Consider the following 19,093-nt stretch of genomic DNA (forward strand, 5'->3'; position numbering starts at 1 on the left):
TCATTTCTGTGCGAGGGCTTTCTCTAGTTGCGGCAAGCGGGGGCCCCTCTTCATCGCGGTGTGCAGGCCTCTCACTATCATGGCCTCTCTTGTTGTGGAGCACAGGCTCCAGACGCGCAGGCTCAGTAGTTGTGGCTCACGGGCCCAGTTGCTCCGCGGCATGTGGGATCTTCCCAGACCAGGGCTCGAACCCGTGTCCCCTGCATCGGCAGGCGGACTCTCAACCACTGTGCCACCAGGGAAGCCCTCTTCTTCACTTTTAATACTGCCTGGTGGCTCAGGGCTCTGAAACAATCTCAAAGCGGTTAAAACACCATCACAAAAAGATAACATTTTGTTTTTTGGGATTTGCAGAATAAGCTTTCAGAGGCCAGAAATTGGTTTTATTTGCTCTAAATAACATTTTGTAAGTTTAATGAAACCAGCTTCTATAAACTCTTAGGGGTCTTAATGTACAAGATATTCCAAAATAGTCAACCCAAATCTAGTCAAGTTAGGTAAATCAAACAGTCTTAAGCTCCACTGTGAAGAAAAAGTTCTCCATTATGAAATTGGAAAGCCGCCTACATATCCTGCCAGGGGACTAGCATCTACCTCTCCATTTGCACCATTGAAGATAATTATACTAAGGCTGGGACTGGATGTCTCCTCACGGGCTTCATTTCTTTACACATCCTTGCTCCTTAACTCTTGTGCTGGGTGAATTAGGCAATGATCTCACCATGTTCTCAGAGCCAATGAGGAACAGAGAGGAGCCGGGGGAAGTTCAGGGAAAAACACTTGCCTCTGTACTAGGGACTACTGCTCCTGAGTTAAGCAGGCTTCGTCACAGACGAAATTGATGCTCCCCAAGTTTAGTTACCTTGTTCAAGGTCACCCAGCTAGGATGTGGTGGAGGCCTTTCAGTCAAAATAGAACACTCTTGGAGTGGCTGATTCACCAAACTAGACACAGCTTTGAGTCTTCTGGGATAAGGAAGGATATAGTTAACATTGTGGCATCTTCTGTCTTCACATTCAACAGTTCTAACGTTGGGCAGTGCCGTCCTTCTAGAGAGCATTTAGGAATCTCTGGTACCCGATGCAGGGGTGGGTTGTGCTTCTGGCTGTGAGTGCCTCAGAGGTCAGGGATGCTAAGACATGCTGCAATGCTGAAGACATTTCTACACAGCGAAGTACCATCTGTCCCAAGGTGCAAATAGTTTCCTGTTGAATAACACTATAGGCTCCTTGCAAGTTCACAAGGTAGAAGTGGTAAAATTAACTCCCTTTGGCATGAAGTCAGAGTAAGAGATGCAGTGACTCCTCAAAAGGGCAGTATAAATGGTAGAGTGGGCTTTCCCCGTAAGTGGTCTGAGGTGACCAAGAAGTTCAAATCTTCATGTTCACTTTAAGAACACTCGTGAAACCGTCCAGGCCATTAAGGGTATGCACATCCGAAAAGCCACCAAGTATCTGAAGGATGTCACTTTACAGAAGCAATGTGTGCCATTCCGTCATCACAATGGTGGAGTTGGTAGGTGTGCCCAGGCCAAACAGTGGGGATGGATGCAGGGTCAGTGGCCCAAAGAGTGCTGAATTTTTACTGCACATGCTCAAAAATGCAGAGAGTAATGCTGAACTTAGATGCAGATTCTCTGGTCACTGAGCACATCCAGGTGAACAAAGCCCCCAAGGTACAGCGCAGGATTTACAGAGCTCATGGTCGGTTCAACCCATACATGAGCTCTCCCTGCCACACTGAGATGATCCTTACTGAAAAGGAACAGACTGCTCCTAAACCAGAAGAGGAGGTTGCACAGAAGAAAAAGATATCCCAGAAGAAAAAAAAATTTACGGTCTGGGAATAAATGCTGCAAAAAAAATAAATGCAAAGTTTTAAAAAAAAAAAAAAGGTGGAGCACTTAAATAGTTCAGACTTTGTACAGGGAACAGGCCATGCTGGCTGGACTGTTTTTTTTTTTTGGTCTGGCCCATGTTGCCAGCATACTCACTAAAGCCCTATGAAATCTCTTATAGGGTCACAGACGGACCAGACTCTACCATTTACTAACTAGGTAACCTGGAACAAGTTACTTAACTTCTTTGAACTTCAGTTTTTCTGTAAAAGAGGGAGTAATAATTAACTCGTAAGACTGTGAGGATTAAACAAGATGTCTGAATGTGCCTGGTGGTGTCTAGACAGCGCTAAGCGTCCTGTTAAGTGATGACGATGACGTTTGTCTCACCGTTAGCAATGAAATGACACACTTGGGATATGCTCCTCAGCTAACGGCTTTTGGACAATGATACTCCCAGTAAGGAAGTGTATATCCCGCCAAGACATTAGTCTGGCCAAAGGCTTAGATGGAATCTTTTCACCCAGTTGCTACCCCTCTAGATCTCTTGGAACCACCCACCCCCCGCAAAACAAAAGACAAGTTTAATGGAACAAGTGGTTAAATTTCAACTTGAAAAACTGAAAACCTTTAACACACTATATTTGAAAGTTGCACGCTAATACACTTACATTCGTTATTAAACACACTACAAAGGTAGTAATGAAAAATAATTTCTTTTCATGGCGAACTATGGAGGAAATAGAGCCCATTAATACTTAAACAATAGTGAAGTGCCCAACGGAGAGTAGAGCTGATCATCCAGAAGCTTAACAGGTACACAGGATATGCAACTACTTGGTTATAATTGAAATCAGATTGAACAAACTATTTAGCTACATACCACATATTCCTAGTTATGCACGATAGAGCCAGACAAAGTCACTCTCATCCTCCCTGGAACAGCAAAGGAAAAGTGTTTTGAACGTTCAAGGAGAAGCCATCATATAAGCCCTTCTTGAATTCTCTATACACAATCCTTTCTTCTTGCCAATTCCTCTATTTTTTGTGTGAATTTATTGTGTATTTCCAGAGTTCAGTGGTTGTATACCTGGGGTGGAAAGAGCTGAAAGTAACTGCTGCTTGGCCAATGAGTAAGAATTATAGAGTCCAGATACAGTTCACTGGTAGTCTCGCCCACAATGCAACAGCCCTCCATTAAAAAAAAAAATTACTAACAATGCTTACTAAGGAGACAGAATTGGAGTACGCCATACTTGAGATCATTTGCTATATCTCAAACTAAAAAAAAAGGGACCTCTGTGGACCAATGCCTAGGATTCAGAAAATGCTTAACTATATAATTCTGTAAAGGGCAGTTTTTTAAATAGGATTTTACTCTTTAGCAAGTGTATAATAAAGAAAAAGTTTATGTTTAGGAATACCCATTAGGGATTTTTTTCCAGAGTTACCTCAACATGAAGGGTGCATCCTTTAAATAACCAATAGAAAAGAACTTGCACAATAGAGACGTCATGTTTGCTTTCTAAAAATTTCATTGAATCTTGACACAATGGCCTAGCTTTTGGGTAACACAAAGGATGCCAAACTTGAAAGCAAAATGGAAGACATCTTCTGACGAGGAAAATGTTCAGCTCTGAGCTTCCCAATGCAGTCAGCATTCCACGTGAACTCAACAGGAAGAGGTAAAATATTCTCTACTGCAGAGCCCTGAGCATAGCTGTGGTCTACCTCTTCACCTCCTGTTCTCAGGGTTCTTGCTCTGTCAGGCACAGTTTAGCCAGCGCATGGTGAGGCGTGTCTCTCTACTCGAGGGCTTCCAGAATATAGTCCAGCCACCTTGCTCTCTGGGTCACATGTAGTCCTGAAGCATGTACCATGGAATGGAAAGTCAAGTTTCAAGAATTAAAAATGGAGTCAGGCACAATCTGGAGTGCTGTGAGGGAAGCAATAGGGCATTCAAACAAAAGATTAATAGAAACAATGTCTACAAAGTTCATGGCAGGGCTTGAAGATGAAAATTAAAATTTCAACCATGAAAGGGGTTCACCAACACCCAGGGACTGGGCTGCCTGCTTAAAGTGGGAGCTGACATGGAAATCCAATTCTTTTGAGGATCTATACATGGTAATTAGCAAAATACATGAAAAGACAAAACACATCAATTCCTTTCCTTTGAAAATGGCTCTAAAGAGAGAGTGAGGCTAGAATCCTTCTTCCATGGTCCTGCCTATTCAGCCATCCAGAGCTTGAAGGTCCTGTCATATGAGCAAGTGGCTATGAGCTGCCCGCTGGAAGAAATGTCTAGGCCCATCACTTTGCCTTCGTGGCCGGCCAGAGTCTTCAGTGGCGACCAGCCTGGGTGGGTCCAGATCTTGGCTGTGTTATCATAGGCACCAGTAAGCAAGAAATTCCCATGGATAGCTACAAAAGAAAAGGGGAGTTGCTTCAGGAATTCAAGTACTCAGAAGAGCATAAGAAAATAAAAGACCCCAAATCTGCTAGAACATACTATTTTGAAAAAGAAGGTATCTACATTCAGAAAAACTCAACACTCTGACCTGTATTCCTACTAGACCTCTACAAAAAAGACAACTACAGGCAGACTTAGGGAAACAAATAACATTATTAAGGTCTTTTGGCTCTTTCCCTGATAGACAACCTATTCCGAATAATATTAAGGATTCAGTGCTTGGACCTTCCATGGAAAAAAAAAAAATGAAGCAAAACATTCATGGAAGTCTTCTTTACTTCCTAGGAACAAGATGCAGGCTGTGTCATAGCTCTGTCTGAAAGTGTGGTGGAGGGAAGGAGATTATAATTTGCTCCTTCAATAGAGTCCAAATTCTCTCCTGTTCCACTTCCAAGTCTTAACACCCGGACTGCATTCCTCAGAAGTGCAATTTGTCTGTCTGGTAATTATGCCTACAACAGGAGGAAAGCTTACGCTCAAACTTGACACCAGTCACTAAGTTCTGGTGGGCAGGAATGGTATAGACACAACGCCGCTGTCGAAGGTCCCACACTTTGCAGGTGTTGTCACCACTGCCAGTTGCAACGTGGTAGCTGTGGATCAGATGTAGTACTGAAGTTAGAAACAAAGAGTACTTTCTGACCAATAACCCTCTCCACCCCTCACTCAGTGAGCTTATTTACCCATTGGGGGAGAAATTTATTCCATAGATTTCCTTCAGGTGACCTTCCAGGAACATGATGCAACGTCCTGTACGCAGGTCCCAAACTCGACCAAATGCATCCAGTCCCCTGACAAAATAATTTATGAATGAACATTTTGAATACAGTTCTCTGTGGAAGCAAGTATACTTAAGAGGTGAGACTACGGAGCTGCCCCCGCTACGTGGAAGAAGACTTACCCAGTGCCAGCCAAAGAGCCATCTTGATGGAAGGCAATGTCATACACACCCATGCTGTGGCCTTCCTGATGCAGGATTTCCTCTTGAGCCTCCAAATCCCATAAGCGCCATGAACGGTCATAGCTAAAAAAGTCAAACTAACGATTAACCAGCAGATGTTCAGTTCCTACAATGTATGAAGTGCTATAAACAGCTGTAGCTCAAGTTATGTTTCTGAAACTACTCATACAACCATATTAACAAACTCTTTTCTGGCACAAACAATGTCTCAACAATTAAGCATATCTGTCTTGGGTGCTAACTGGGAAACCATGGTTCCTATAAACCTACTTCAGTAGCTATTTTATTTTATATTTATTTATTTGTTTATTTAAAAACATTTATTTATTGGCTGAGCTGGGTCTTCATTGTTGCACGCGGGCTTTCTCTAGCTGCAGTGAGCAGGGGCTACTCTTCGTTGTGGTGCGTGGGCTTCTCATTGTGGTGGCTTCTCTTGTTGTGGAGCACAGGCTTTAGGCGCGAGGGCTTCAGTAGTTGTGGCTCGTGGGCTCTAGAGCGCAGGGTCAGTAGTTGTGGCGCACGGGCTTAGTTGCTCCGCGGCATGTGGGATCTTCCCGGACCAGGGATCAAACTCGTGTCCCCTGCGTTGGCAGGTGGATTCTTAACCAGTGCGCCACCAGGGAAGTCCCTTCAGTGGCTGTTTTAAAAACGAAATTCCTTAGAATGGCCCAGCAAAGATTCTGTTGCCTTCTTTCTTCCCTTATTTCACTGTTATGTCCTTCCATTCATTGAGCATTTATTGGGTCCTAAACTGAACGTTGGGCATATAAAAATCAATCACAAACAAATAGATCAATAGAACAGAAAAGAGAGTATAGAAATAGGCCCACATATACATGGTCAAATGATTTTCAATGAGGCCATCAAAGCAATTTCAATAGTGAAAGTCTCCTCCATAAATGATGGTAGAACTGTAATACATATGGAATTAAAGACAAAACAAACAAACAAAAACCCCTCAGTAATAAAAATGGGCAAAGCACCTGGACACTGAACAAAAGAGAATATACAAATAGTCAATAAGCATATGACAAACTACTCAACACCAACAGTCTTCAGAGTAAAAAAAATTGAAACCATGAGCTTTTACTACATATTTGCTAAACTGAGCAAAATGATAAGATTGATTAATGACAAATGTTGGCAAGGATGTGAAAAAAACCAGAATTCCAGAATTCTGGGAATGTAAAATGGCACCAACACTATGGAAAACCACTTGGAAGTTTAAAAAAAGTTACATATACATCTACCCTATAGCCTTGCAATTGCATTCCTAGGTATTTATTCAAGACAAAGGAAAGAAAAACACATCCACTAAAATCATTGTACAAGAGTATCTATAGCAGCTTTATTCTGACTAGCCAAAAGCTGGAAACAGCCGAAGTGTCCATCAGTAGGAGAATGAATAAACAAGCTGTGGCAGAGTGATACAACTGAATACTTCTCAGCAATCAAAAGGAATTACTGATACATGCAACGACATGAATGAATCTTAAAAATGTTATGCTGAGTAAAAGAAGCCAAACAAAAAGAAGCCGTATGAACAAAAATGAGTTCATAAACTATGAATAGGTAGAATTAATTTATGGTGACAGAAATCAGGCCAGTGATTGCTTTGGAACAGGGAGTTGACTGGGAAAGGGCATAAGGGAACTTTCTGGGGTGATGCAAATGTTCTCTCTATTGACTAGTCTATGGCTATGAGCATAACTGATGCCGTCTTGGGCCTGTACCGTTCTTCCTGTCCTTCTGCTGACCCTACCCAGAACTATACTGTGTGGTACGACGCTTTCCTATAGTCAAGGGCTTTGTAGTTAATAGATATTGTTTAATAATCATTAGGACCAGGTGGCCTCTATGCTCTGTCAGTCCTCCGACAATGATGAAGACCTTTGCTGATATATTCCCAGCACCCACTAGTTACCCGTTCTTCACTTAGGAATGTACTTCCTGTTTCCAAACACGTACCCCCATACCTTAGGTTAACTATAAAATTGCCTCAATGGTCTCTTGGGGGTGCAGAGTGCAGCTGTGAATGCTTCTGGATTGCTGCCTGCCAGATCCCACCCTGTGAGTAAGTGACCCTATAATAAACGGATCCATTGGATATACGGAGCTGCTGGCCGTGTTTTTCAATCTCAAGATGCCTTCTCAGTTTGGTGGGCACCTTCTGTTCCCTTGGACCTCCAACAACAGGGATGTGGGCCACATGAGTCTATGCATTTGTCAAGACTGACTGAATTACACACTTAAATCCATTCCATTGCATGTAAATTGTATCTCAAAAAATTCTTTAACAGATTCTGGCCTCATTGAATTTGTAGAACCAGAAAAGGAGACTGATTTGTAAGCAGAGAAATTACACTGTATAGCAAAAAAAAAAAAATAACCCAAAACACCTCTAGTATTGGCCAAGAAAGAGAAGAAAGAGGGAAAAACTCTCGTTTTCTGGGAGTCAGTGACTCTGAAATTTCAGATTAACTGCAATTTAAAACCAAATATGCTTAGCCCTAACTATGTCATATATTCTTTTCTGATTCTGATTTATTGAAGTCCAAGAAAATCTCTTGAAGATCTCTGCTCTAAAAACTTACTTGGCAGTTTAGCCATAAAAGGTTAACAAGATGCCACAGGCCTGTATGGATAGAATAAGAGGATGGCTTACCAGGTGGTACCTAAGAAACGTCCTGATGGATGCCACATTACACGGGCCACACGCACTGTATGGCCTTCAATATCTGCCACTGGTTCATCACTGAAAAGGAATCAAATGTATGTAAGTAAACTATTTTACAGTCCTATAAATACTCATTGAACTTATTAACTGTTGAGCACATATACACCCAATTCTGCATGGTGTGACAGGCCAAATTGTAACTAAACCTGTAATTTGTTAAACTTTTAAGGCCAATGATAATTTAACTCACTTCCCAAGGTTATTATAAAAGCTTTGGGACTATTTCATGTGCCCACAGGGCAAAACTGCTCTTCAATAAACACTGTCTATTTCAATTCACTATGTTAATAAACTCTTAATGCTATATCATTTGCTTAGAGAAAATTAAAGATATTTCAGCCTGACAAGCAAAATAAGCTCTCTGCACCAAAGGAGGGTTGAGATTCTAGAAAGAAAACATACGTCGATAGAGATGCAAGGTTATATCAAAAAGTTTTGGTGCAAGTGGATTACAGATAAATTTATCTCAAACTTCAGCTTGTCCAAGGATCCACATGAAAAAAGGAACTCCCAAACAGAGGCTTAGTTTCCTTTTGGTGGCCATTAAATTCTACTACCAGCAACGACAGAAAGAAGGTCTGAACACCAGCAAGAGGAAATAAACATGAACCCTAAAGAGGGCAATTAAAAAGGGAACTTTGTCAATGGGCATACACAGAACTAATGAAAGCCCTAGGGGAGCAAATATTGTTATGTATTACCAAAGCCAATTAAAACTTGCGGTGCTCACAGGTAAGATCTTGTCTGGCAAAGAGTGGAGACACTAATTAGCTCCTCACAAAATCCTGGGACAAAAGCCTCACGTGCTTTCCCAAAGAAAGAAAACTAAGCAACTGAATTCAGATGTCTTTTAGGCAAACCAAGTGCTTCCAAAAATTTCTTGGAAAACAATAATCACAAACACATTAAAAAAAAAAAACTGTTGCAATTGGAAAATGTAGTCTAGGTAAAGGACGATGCTATTGGGAGTAGACATCACTTCCTTGGCAATACTGCCAGACAGAACCTCCTCCCTCTCCCCTGTGGTTGTTTGCTAAGAACCAATGCGCTGTCTAGACTATTATTTTTAGTCAAGCTACCAAATAGTGCATTTCTCCAATGTCAATCTACTGCATGGGAGATATAATGGATCCTTCCAGAATAGCTGGAGCCAGGAAACAGTGGCTACTGTTAGAGGCAAAAATCAAGGTACAAAGTTAACAAAGAAGGAAACCTGACACAACTCCTCTGGTGAGAAAAGGTCTAAGAAAAAAATCCTCCATTCTATTTTCACATAAGTTACCTTGACTCAGAGCATCTCTGGGGTTAAATGCTAGATTTTTAAGTCTCAAGGGCCAACCAATCAACTATTGTATCTTGTCTGGCAAAGAGTGGAGACACTAATTAGCTCCTCACAAAATCCTGGGACAAAAGCCTCACGTGCTTTCCCAAAGAAAGAAAACTAAGCAACTGAATTCAGATGTCTTTTAGGCAAACCAAGTGCTTCCAAAAATTTGGACTGCAGTGTGGACAGAGGGTAATATTCACCTGTCAAGGCTCCAAAGCTTCACAGAACCATCAGCAGCACAAGAGGCCAGATTGACATCTTTTTGGTCCAAGGAGACAGTGGATTTTGGATGGAATACAATTGCTCCCACGTTTGTGTTATGGCCTGAAGGAGTGTAAGAGATGAAAATTAAAGGGGTCCTGCTCCCTTATAACTTAAGTGTAAATACATACATGAAAAATATTATATATACACATATCAGAGGACATGTAGACCTAGAGACTATTAAAGTAGCTATTCAACTACTAAAAAATTGAACTATTTTAACTTAAATTAATATATAAATTGCATTAAAAAAAGCTAAACACACAAAAAAATGTTTCTTGGTTTAGAGATTGTAAATGCCAGAGTGGGGCTGGACATGAGAGAAAAATGGTAAGTGTATGAAGTCATTATCATCCAGCCCTGCAGTCAGAGAAAACCAAGCCAAGTCAAATCAAATCAAGAATTAATCTGTGTGTACTGGGTCTGAGTGTCAGGCAGAGTTTTAGAGTTGTTTTGCTTGACAGAGTTCACACTGAGAAAAAGACTGAGATTTAGACAAGATTTTAACTCACCTCGAAGAGTATGGAGGAGGTTGCAATCAGGAACAGACCAGAGCTTGCAAAGCCCACTCCTAACAAACACAAAGGAAAGCATCTCAGCCAGGGTTGGTCTGGGAAGGAAAAGGTACCTTGGTAACATTACTAAAGGACAATCTCTCTCACCGCCCCCCACCCCCACCGCAAAATGTTACAGTGGCAGACACAGAAAGAAACAGAAAAGGCTTATCATTTGAAGGGTTAGAGAAGAAAGCTACATAGAGGTCTCATGCAAACAGAGGCCTCTCCTGGACTGTAAATATTATAGCACAAGTTGCTCTTCTCCTTAACTTTTGGATCAATTTCTGAGGGAAGGTAGGACAAATTAAACTATCTAACATTAATATTAATAATGATACTATCTTCTTAAATACGAATTGCATTTTGCTGCTTACTAAGTATTTTAATTTTTTTTTTTTGGCAGCACTGTGAAGCATGCGGGATCTTACTTCCCCAATCAGGGATCGAACCCGTGCCCCCTGAAGTGGAAGCACGGACTCTTAACCACTGGGCTGCCAGGGAAGTCCCCAAAGTACTTAAATTTTTAAAAAAATGTTTTACTTTGGAAAATTTCCAACAAATTACTTTCATATCTATCATCAAATGATCCTTATAACAGACCTGTGAGGTACATATAAGGCAGGAATGATCATTTCTACTTTATTATTTTTTTCTTATTTTATTTTTATTTTATTTTTTGTAATTAATTTTTTTAATTGCAGTATAGTTAATTTACAACGTTGTGTTAGTTTCTGTTGTACAGCAAAGTGAGTCAGTTATACACATACTCATTTCTACTTTATAATGGAGGTAACTGAGGCTTGGAGAGGTGGAGGGATCTGTGTAGGTCCCTGGCTTTCTCCTGAACCACAGTCTCAATTTCTGCCTAGTCAAGTAGTTCTTGTGCGTACAATACAAGCGAGTTTCCCCTTCACTAGATGACAACGTTCCTCAAGAACAACTAAGTAACTAAATAGAACAAAACAACAAAGTTATCACATCCTAAGAGTTTTCTGCATATGTGGTGAGTAGAAAACAAAATGAATATAAAAAAAATAATTCAAGTTTACTGAGTCCTTACCACATACTAGGCACTATCAAGGCAAAATGTTTACAAACATTATCTCACCTTACTTTACAGATGACAAAAGTGAAGCTTACAGATATTAAGTATCTTGCCTAGGTCACATAACCAAAAAAGAAAAGTTATATCAAGGTGTGTATACTAGTCTATAAGCTCACTATCTGATCCAAAATGATGCTAATGCCAAGAATATGACTGACATGTCATGGGTCTCTGGGGTACCTTGTGAACAGTAAGAACTGCTAATCGAAGGCTATATTGTAAACTACAGTGGGTAACTACTAGCACCTCTAGTTTGGTGTGATCATGAGAAGCAGAGGCAAATGGTATTGAAATGGCCTTCTAAGACCAATACTGATTTTTTCCCCTGAACCCCATTTAGAAAACAATGTCACTGTAAAATGGGACTTACCAACAAGCTGTGGCCAGCATTTTGGAATTGGGACTAAAGTGACAGTAGGAGATAGGCCGATCATCCCCAATCTGACTGCAGAAATTATTCAAAGACTTAAAAAAAGACAAACAAGGGATCATTAACAGGCTAACCCAAGACTTTCTTGGCTTTTCCACCATAAAAACAAAAACAAAACCAAAAACCATTCCTGTTTTAACCCTCCCCAAGAATCTTCTACCACCTTTTTGTTGTTGCTGTTAGAAGACACTTTTACAAATGAACGAAGTCAAGGCTTATCTGGAACTCCAGCATGCTGTCTTCTACAGTCTTAGTAACACTAGCTTCTATGTCAGCTAAATACAAACAGGAAGGCCATGGCGAGATCTAAAGTACAGTCTGACATATTAAAAGGGAGAATTAAAGAGTACACCCATAGGCCTCTGCCTAGTACAAAGCACAGTAGGTTCCCTGCCACCTTAACTGATGGTTCCTCCCAAATAGCAACAGTGTAAGCAGAGACGAATAAGTATAGCTGCCTTTACTTGCTAGAGGTGGGCCAAAGTAGAGCATCTATTAAATATTTAAGAATCTTTAAGATATTAGACAATTATATATATGAGAGCATCTTATATATATAAGATGAGAGCATCTTACCCGGAGAGATTTGTGCAGTTCTTGCATCTGGGAGGTTCTCGTTGTCTCAGGAATCTCTTTATGAAGACGGGCCTCTTCCAAGCGTTTCATTGCCCTGTGACACAGAGATAACATTATTAACCCTGAGCAAATGGGTTGGAAACAAAGGTCCATACAAGTCTCTTTACCACTCAATTTCAATTAATAACCACAGTCATTATAAAGCACCTCCTCAGTCCTTGAGAGGAAATAAGAAAAAGTATGTTTCTTCCTCCTTCTCGAGGTTCTCCTTACCTGGGCAGTGAGTAATTAGCAATCCACAGTCTAGCAACCTTCAGGCTGTTTGGTCCTTCATGGTACCAGGTTTGCTGATACTGAAAGTTAAATTAAGAGCAGAAATGTCAAGTCTGAAGCATTCTTGCCCCTTTCATAGCTGTCAATTCCCTATTGTTAACTGCCCAGAAAAAAGATGAATTAGTTCAGTAACAGGATGAAATCAGGTATATGTGCTTTCTCTTGTGTTTCTTTCTATGAACTCTTACTGGATAGTTTCTGGTTACTTGTTAAAAGTGACACCAGGAATGCTATGGTTCTTTCCTGAATGGGGAACTCACTTATCTCCATTTATACCTACAAAGGAACCACAAACTATTGCCAACAACTATTCCAGAACAGTAGAGTCTCCAACTCCCCCTGATCCCCATCCCACAGAAAACAGAAAATGAGAGAACTACCCCCTTGTTTCCTGCATGTCTATACTATGAAGCCAAAGACACATTTTACCTCTTCTTTGGACTTCTTTGATTTCTCATCATCTTTTCTGGTCTTTTTTAAGGCATCAGTACCGACCACTGAAAGGATATTTCTTAACCTGTAACAAAAAAGATCAGAATTTAAACAGAGTTAAAGACTGAAAAGTATACCTAAGAAGACAGCAAGCCTGCCCTACTCTCTCACCATTCAAATCTCAAGCAACCTTCTTTAAGGGTCAAGTTGTGATGCCTCAACTTCCAGTGTGATTTCTCTCACTCAGTAGTCTTTATCTGAAGACTCCCTAAATTGAACTAAAAGCAATTACCCTGTTAAACTTAGAGTCAACTAGCCCCAACACTGCTACCACTCGGGCTGTGGATACAGACAACGTTCACTCAATGCCACAATGTGCTGGATACTGCTCAGGTGCTAAGTATAAAAAATGACTAAGAAACAGTCCTTGATTTCAAGTAGCACAGTCGGGGTGAGGCAGTGGGGGGTGGACAGGACATACAGAAAATATCGGGGAACTAGAGTACATTCCATTAAGTATTATGACAGCGCTAAGTGCATGGTGCTAAGGGAATCATAAAAGGAGTAAACAACCTAGGCTTGGAGGGAATCAGGGAAGGCTTCATGGAGAAGATGTTACCTGAACTGAGTCCTCAAGTAACCAAGTCAATGGGTCAAGAATGGGAAAGGACAGTTGAAGCAGAGGGTTCAACAAATGTAAAGGTCTGGAGGCAAGAAAAGCATGTTGAACTTGGAATCACAACAATTTAATATGGCTGGAGCACAGAGTACTGGGAAAGGGTTGGTGAGAGATAAGGCTGCAAATCTAAGCAGGGGCCAGGTCACAAAGAGCTCCTAATGCCATGGTAAGGAGGGTTTACATTTGAGAAAGACCCCTGGAAAAGTATGGAGAATGGACTGAAGAGGGAAAAACAAATGCATACTATTGTATCCCCTGAGTCTTATGGACTGAATCAAGACAGTGGCAGTGGGGACTCAAGACATTCATTTAAGGGACACAATAAGACAGACTTTGCTGGTGGAGAAGACAAACAATAAACAGTAGAAGTAAACCCTCTGAAAGGCTATTAAGAAAGTATGTTACTTTCTTAATAATGGCAGGACTTACTTTGCAAGGGGTCAGGTGTTAGGAAAGGCTTTTTTGAGGAGGTGGCATTTATGCTGAAACCAAAAGAATAAAAAAGCTCTAAAAGGCAAGACAGGGGGACAAAAAGAGAAAAATTCAGTGGATAGACAGCAAAAGAGCTTGAGTATCCCAGGAGGACCATTATGGCTGCTAAGTCTAGTAAACTGGGGAAGAGCGGCACAAGGCAAGGATGAAGAGCATGATTAGGAGCTTTGTACTCTAAGTTTAGTAAGAAGACTCTGTAGGGGGCTTCCCTGGTGGCGCAGTGGTTGGGAGTCCGCCTGCTAATGTGGGGGACATGGGTTTGAGCCCGGGAGGATACCACGTGCTGCAGAGCAACTGGGCCTATGCACCACAACTACTGAGCCTCTGTGCCACAGCTGCTGAGGCCTGCGAGCCTGGAGCCCGTGCTCCGCAGCGGGAGGCCACTGCGATGAGGGGCCCGTGCGGTGCGATGAAGAGTCGTCCCCGCTTGCCGCAACTAGAGAAAGCCAGCACACATCAATGATAGACCCAACACAGCGAAAAATAAAATAAATAAAAATAAATTAAAAAAGAAGACTGTAGGATTTTAAGCAAACAATTAACACAACACATCTGGGGCTATTACAACAGTCTAAATGTGAAAGCAATGGAGGTAGAGAAAAGAGGACACACTGGAGGTACATTTCAGAAGTAGAAGAAACAAGATTTTGCTGATGGGTTACACAGAAGGTGAGCAGGTTTTCAACTGAAAAGTGTGTGAATGGTACTGTTATTTGCAAGGAGAACTGGAAAATAGATGAGTTCAATTTAGACATGTCAAATTTGAGTGCCTATAGAATATCTAGGTTACAGAGACCTGGGAGTCATCAGAATATATATACACAGAGTAAACCATGCCATGGGAATGGATTTGATCACTCAGGGTTAGTGCAGGATAAGGGCAAAAAACAGCACTTTAAAACAGGAAAAAAAGAGGCTTAGAAGAATTAGCTAGAGAAACAGGAGGAAAACCAGGATGATTTGGTCTTCTGAGAGCCAAGGAAACGGAGTGTTTGAAGGAGGGAATAGGTGGCAGTGTACTAGGGCTATTCTTGGTAACAATGAGTTGATGACCTTAATTAAGAGCAATTTCAATGTGGTAGTGGTCGATCAGTTTGCAGTAGGTTGAAGAGTAAATGAGCGGTAAGGGCCTTAAGAGAGTAAATGTAATGAGTGAGGAATAGCTGAGCCCCAAGTCCTAAAGAAGCAGGTAGGCAGGCCAGGTCTGCATAACTGCATAGGACTAGCCTGTCACTAAGAGATTTTGTACCTTCAAAATCACAAGAGGAGCATTATATGAGGACAGTGCCTTTTTGCAGTAACACCCAAAAAACACTTAACATTATGTCTTATGTTAATGACAAAGAATGCGTTTGTTGTTTAAATTTTCAGAGTTCAGTGACAAATGTTTACCCAACTCACAACTCCATAATGAGGAGAGGAAGGGAGGGAATGTGTTAACATCTTCTTCATAGTTTATAAAGAAAAATTAGTAGTGGAGTAAAAACTGGCCTTAGACTTAAGTTATGGGCTAAAACATATTAATGCAACCTAATAAGATATTCTGTCAACATTATCTGAGACATTCTATTAAAGTGTTAGCTACAAATTCCAACTGAAATTTGGAACTGGAACCCTGTGATTAAAAAAGAAGAGTAGATACTTAGAAAGGGCACCTTTCTCTTCTTTCAGCAGGACCCTCTCCAAAAAGTGTGATGGGTTCCCCCAAGGCCCTAAGGCAAGCCTTGACCTCTGAGTCATCTGTAGAAACATTGATTTGCCGGGCTCGCTTCCTCCTCTCAAACTCAGCTAACACCTCGGCCTGTCGCTCACTGATGTGGTCTTCAATTTCAAACACTTCTCCTGTAAAAAGAACCGGCAACATCAGCATAATCACCAGATCTTCCTCAAGTAGGGAGAAAGAAATAATTTCATTTTTTTTCTTTTTAATTTAATTTATTTTGGGCTGTGTTGGGTCTTTGTTGCTGTGCACGGGCTTCTCATCACAGTGGCTTCTCTTGTCGCGGAGCACGGGCTGTAGGCATGTGGGCTTCAGTAGTTGCATCAGGCAGGCTCAGTAGCTGCAGCACGCGGACTCTAGAGCACAGGCTGAGCAGTTGTGGTGCACGGGCTTAGTTGCTCCGAGGCATGTGCGATCTTCCCGGACCAGGGATCGAACCCGTGTTCCCTGCATTGGCAGGCGGATTCTTAACCACTGTACCACCAGGGAAGCCCAGAAATAATTTCTTACATTTGGAGTCTGTATGCCTCTAGGGAAAGTTAACTGTTTAATCTACTACAAACTTTACAGTTTCTCAGTTTATTAAAGTATGCCAGGGCTTCCCTGGTGGCTCAGTGGTTAAGAATCCACCTGCCAGGTGGATTAAAGTATGCCAGGACCTCCCTGGTGGCACGGTGGTTAAGAATCTGCCTGCCAATGCAGGGGACACGGGTTCGATCCCTGGTCCGGGAAGATCCCACATGCCTCGGAGCAACTAAGCTCATGAGCCACAACTACTGAGCCTGCACTCTAGAGCCCGCAAGCCACAACTACTGAACCCATGCACCTAGAGCCCGTGCTCTGCAACGAGAAGCCACCACAATGAGAAGCCCGCACACCGCAACAAAGAGTAGCTCCCACTCCCCGCAACTAGAGAAAGTCTGTGCGCAGCAAAGGAGACCCAAACAGCCAAAAAATAATTAATTAATTAATTAATAATAAATAAAGTATGCCAAACACAGAAAACTAAACGAGGTTTTAAAAGGCGGGAAAATAGTTGAAACCATCTTGTTTCATTTGGCAAACTTACATAAACACATAGCTTGCATGAGACAGTAAGAGTATGGAGCATCTTTAACAAATAAGTTATGTAGGCTTTCTATCCATGATAAAATAGAAACATTATTTTAACAATTGCCAAAGCTACTCTCTGAAATAGTCTCAGTATAGGGACACTAACTGGAAATAATTACCATGAAAATGATATTCTTTGACTGTAAGGTTTTTTGGATAATCTATCAGCTAGTTTTAAAACTCACACCAAATACAAGCATTTCGATGAAAAAGGAAAAGTATAGTAGTGACACAGTTATGTTTAAAATAACATAAAAGGTTTAAAAAGTCACTACAGTGCATGTGTATAGAAAAGAAAATGTATGGGAGGATCCATGAGAAACTGACAGAAGTCCTATCTGCAGAGAACTCTTTTTATACCCTTCTGTACTCTCTGAATTTCTCATGATAAACATAAATAATTTTATTTCAAAAATATAGTGGACCACCAGTTACTGACACGAAAAAATATCCTCAACAGTATACAGAATGACAAACGCATGTTACAAAACAATTTGTTTATCATGGTTTCATTTATGGAAAAAAACTTGTATTTTGATTTCTTTCAAAATAAAAATGGCTACTACTTTTATAATTTAAAAGAGGTATTTCATTTTGGGTGAAAAATAATTGGAAAACTAAAAAAGGGAGAATATTATGAACACAGTAGCTCCAAACCAATGCCACAACTATGCTAGATCTCCAGAAGACAAATGGAATCAATTTGAATCCAAATACACAATGAATAAATTCCTAGTAAAATTACCAACAATTCATAGAAGAAAAACTGTATAAAAGGTTGTAAGAAAAAGGTTCTCCAGATGATACTAAGTGGAGTGGGCAGAGTATGGCCTTAAGATAGATGCAAGTTTAATATTTGAAAGTTTTTGACACTAAACTAGTGATATCTAAGTTTAGGAAGGTCATCATTACAGATAATTTGAGCACCAAAGGTAAAGATGGACTCACAGTTTGCATCTTACCAGAGGTTATGTTAATGTTCCCTGCTTCAATTCCTGCTTTAAGTCCTTCTTTTCCCAAAATCCCAGATTCTCCTTTGGCCAGGCGCTCCCTCTCCTTCTCTTCCAAACTTCCATAATAGATGTGTGGTTTCTTCACAACAGGAGCGACTAAGTCATCAGATGCCTTAGTTTTGGTTGCCTGCTAAATCAAAGACCTGGATTAACCTAAAACTTAATCTTAAGCAATTTACTAGACTTCCCAGAAGGATGACGCTTATCCAGAGCTTCAATCCTATTTCTTCTCTAAAGAAAACACAAATTGGACACCAGTTAAGATGTGTCTTCCCTGATTTGGACGTGGTCGGGGGGTGAGTCCAGTCTCTCGGTCACTTAAGTTTTGCAGATAGGAAGAGATAGATAAAACTAGTTAATTTCTCTTGGTGATTTTTCTATCAAAGGCGTGCTTTGGAACATGTTTACTTCATTCAGTTCCAAGTGCAATCTCTTCCTGGGTTTTACGAAACTTCCAGGGTTACTGCTCATCACAGGCGATATCAAGGAAAACTGAAATAACCAACGCGATGGAAAGGGGGACAAGTTACAAAGTTACTGTCTATACATTTCAAACGTTTTCAGACTTGGGTTAGTAGATAGGAAGTTAGGAAGCCTCATTACAATTAAGAGGTCTGACATTGTCATAAATATTGGCCAAGACACTACTCCCTTTCAGAACTCCGTTTCTGAACCAGACGGAAAAGGTATTTACATTTCGGGGTTGTAGCGAGAGCTGAAAATGAGCTAAAATACGAAAGCACTCAGGGATCAGGAAAACGCTGCTCCGCTCCCTAAGACCAGACCGAGTCTGGCAGCTTTCCTCCTCAGCCCTCCACCGCCGTAGCCTGTTCCCTAACGGCCCTGTTCCGCAGGGACCCCCAACCCTCCGCGCTCCCTGCCAGAGTGAGCTGAGACCTGTACCGCGGAGGAAGCTCGTGAGGAGGCCATGCTGGGCTCCGGAGCCGCGAAGCCCCACGGAAAGCCGAGCTCTACGTTTCACACCATGAACCGCGCGCCCAGCAAGGCGGAATTACGACACCTACCGGAAGTGGGCCGCGGGCG

General features: G+C 41.3%; 1 protein-coding gene and 1 pseudogene across 3 annotated transcripts; one reads left to right on the plus strand and one right to left on the minus strand.

The window, feature by feature from the left end:
• Window positions 1-328: 328 nt before the first annotated feature.
• LOC116755933 lies at window positions 329-3,243 on the plus strand (annotated as a pseudogene).
• A 111-nt stretch (window positions 3,244-3,354) lies between these two features.
• Window positions 3,355-19,077, minus strand: PRPF4 (pre-mRNA processing factor 4). 3 transcript variants are annotated; one of them, XM_032636023.1, is made up of 14 exons: window positions 18,953-19,077; window positions 17,999-18,176; window positions 15,859-16,045; window positions 13,030-13,117; window positions 12,541-12,620; window positions 12,268-12,361; window positions 11,632-11,726; window positions 10,112-10,170; window positions 9,536-9,659; window positions 7,937-8,026; window positions 5,212-5,334; window positions 4,994-5,101; window positions 4,785-4,903; window positions 3,355-4,261 (listed from the first exon to the last, which is right to left on the minus strand). In XM_032636023.1, the coding sequence occupies exons 1-14, from the start codon at window positions 18,977-18,979 to the stop codon at window positions 4,068-4,070; spliced, it is 1,566 nt and encodes a 521-aa protein (XP_032491914.1). In that variant the 5' UTR covers window positions 18,980-19,077; the 3' UTR covers window positions 3,355-4,067. The 3 variants fall into 3 exon arrangements, with proteins under 3 accessions (XP_032491914.1, XP_032491913.1, XP_032491915.1); XM_032636022.1 differs by having other exon boundaries at window positions 3,359-4,261; window positions 18,947-19,059; XM_032636024.1 differs by lacking the exons at window positions 12,268-12,361; window positions 12,541-12,620; window positions 13,030-13,117; ... (1 more) ...; window positions 17,999-18,176; window positions 18,953-19,077 and having other exon boundaries at window positions 3,359-4,261; window positions 10,112-10,209.
• Window positions 19,078-19,093: the final 16 nt, after the last annotated feature.

The sequence above is a fragment of the Phocoena sinus genome, chromosome 6 (genome assembly GCF_008692025.1).
Source record: "Phocoena sinus isolate mPhoSin1 chromosome 6, mPhoSin1.pri, whole genome shotgun sequence".
Taxonomy (NCBI): domain Eukaryota; kingdom Metazoa; phylum Chordata; class Mammalia; order Artiodactyla; family Phocoenidae; genus Phocoena; species Phocoena sinus.

What these genes read in the sequence shown, in the direction of transcription:
- PRPF4 (XM_032636022.1), bottom strand. Translation starts at nt 18,979, where the DNA reads ATGGCCTCCTCACGAGCTTCCTCCGCGGTACAG. An exon ending in CAAAGAAGTCCAAAGAAGAG is followed by an intron (nt 12,621 to 13,029) that starts GTAAAATGTGTC and finishes TTTAACTTTCAG; the next exon opens with TATCAGCAAACCTGGTACCA. An exon ending in AACTGCACAAATCTCTCCGG is followed by an intron (nt 11,727 to 12,267) that starts GTAAGATGCTCT and finishes TCTTTTTTTAAG; the next exon opens with TCTTTGAATAATTTCTGCAG.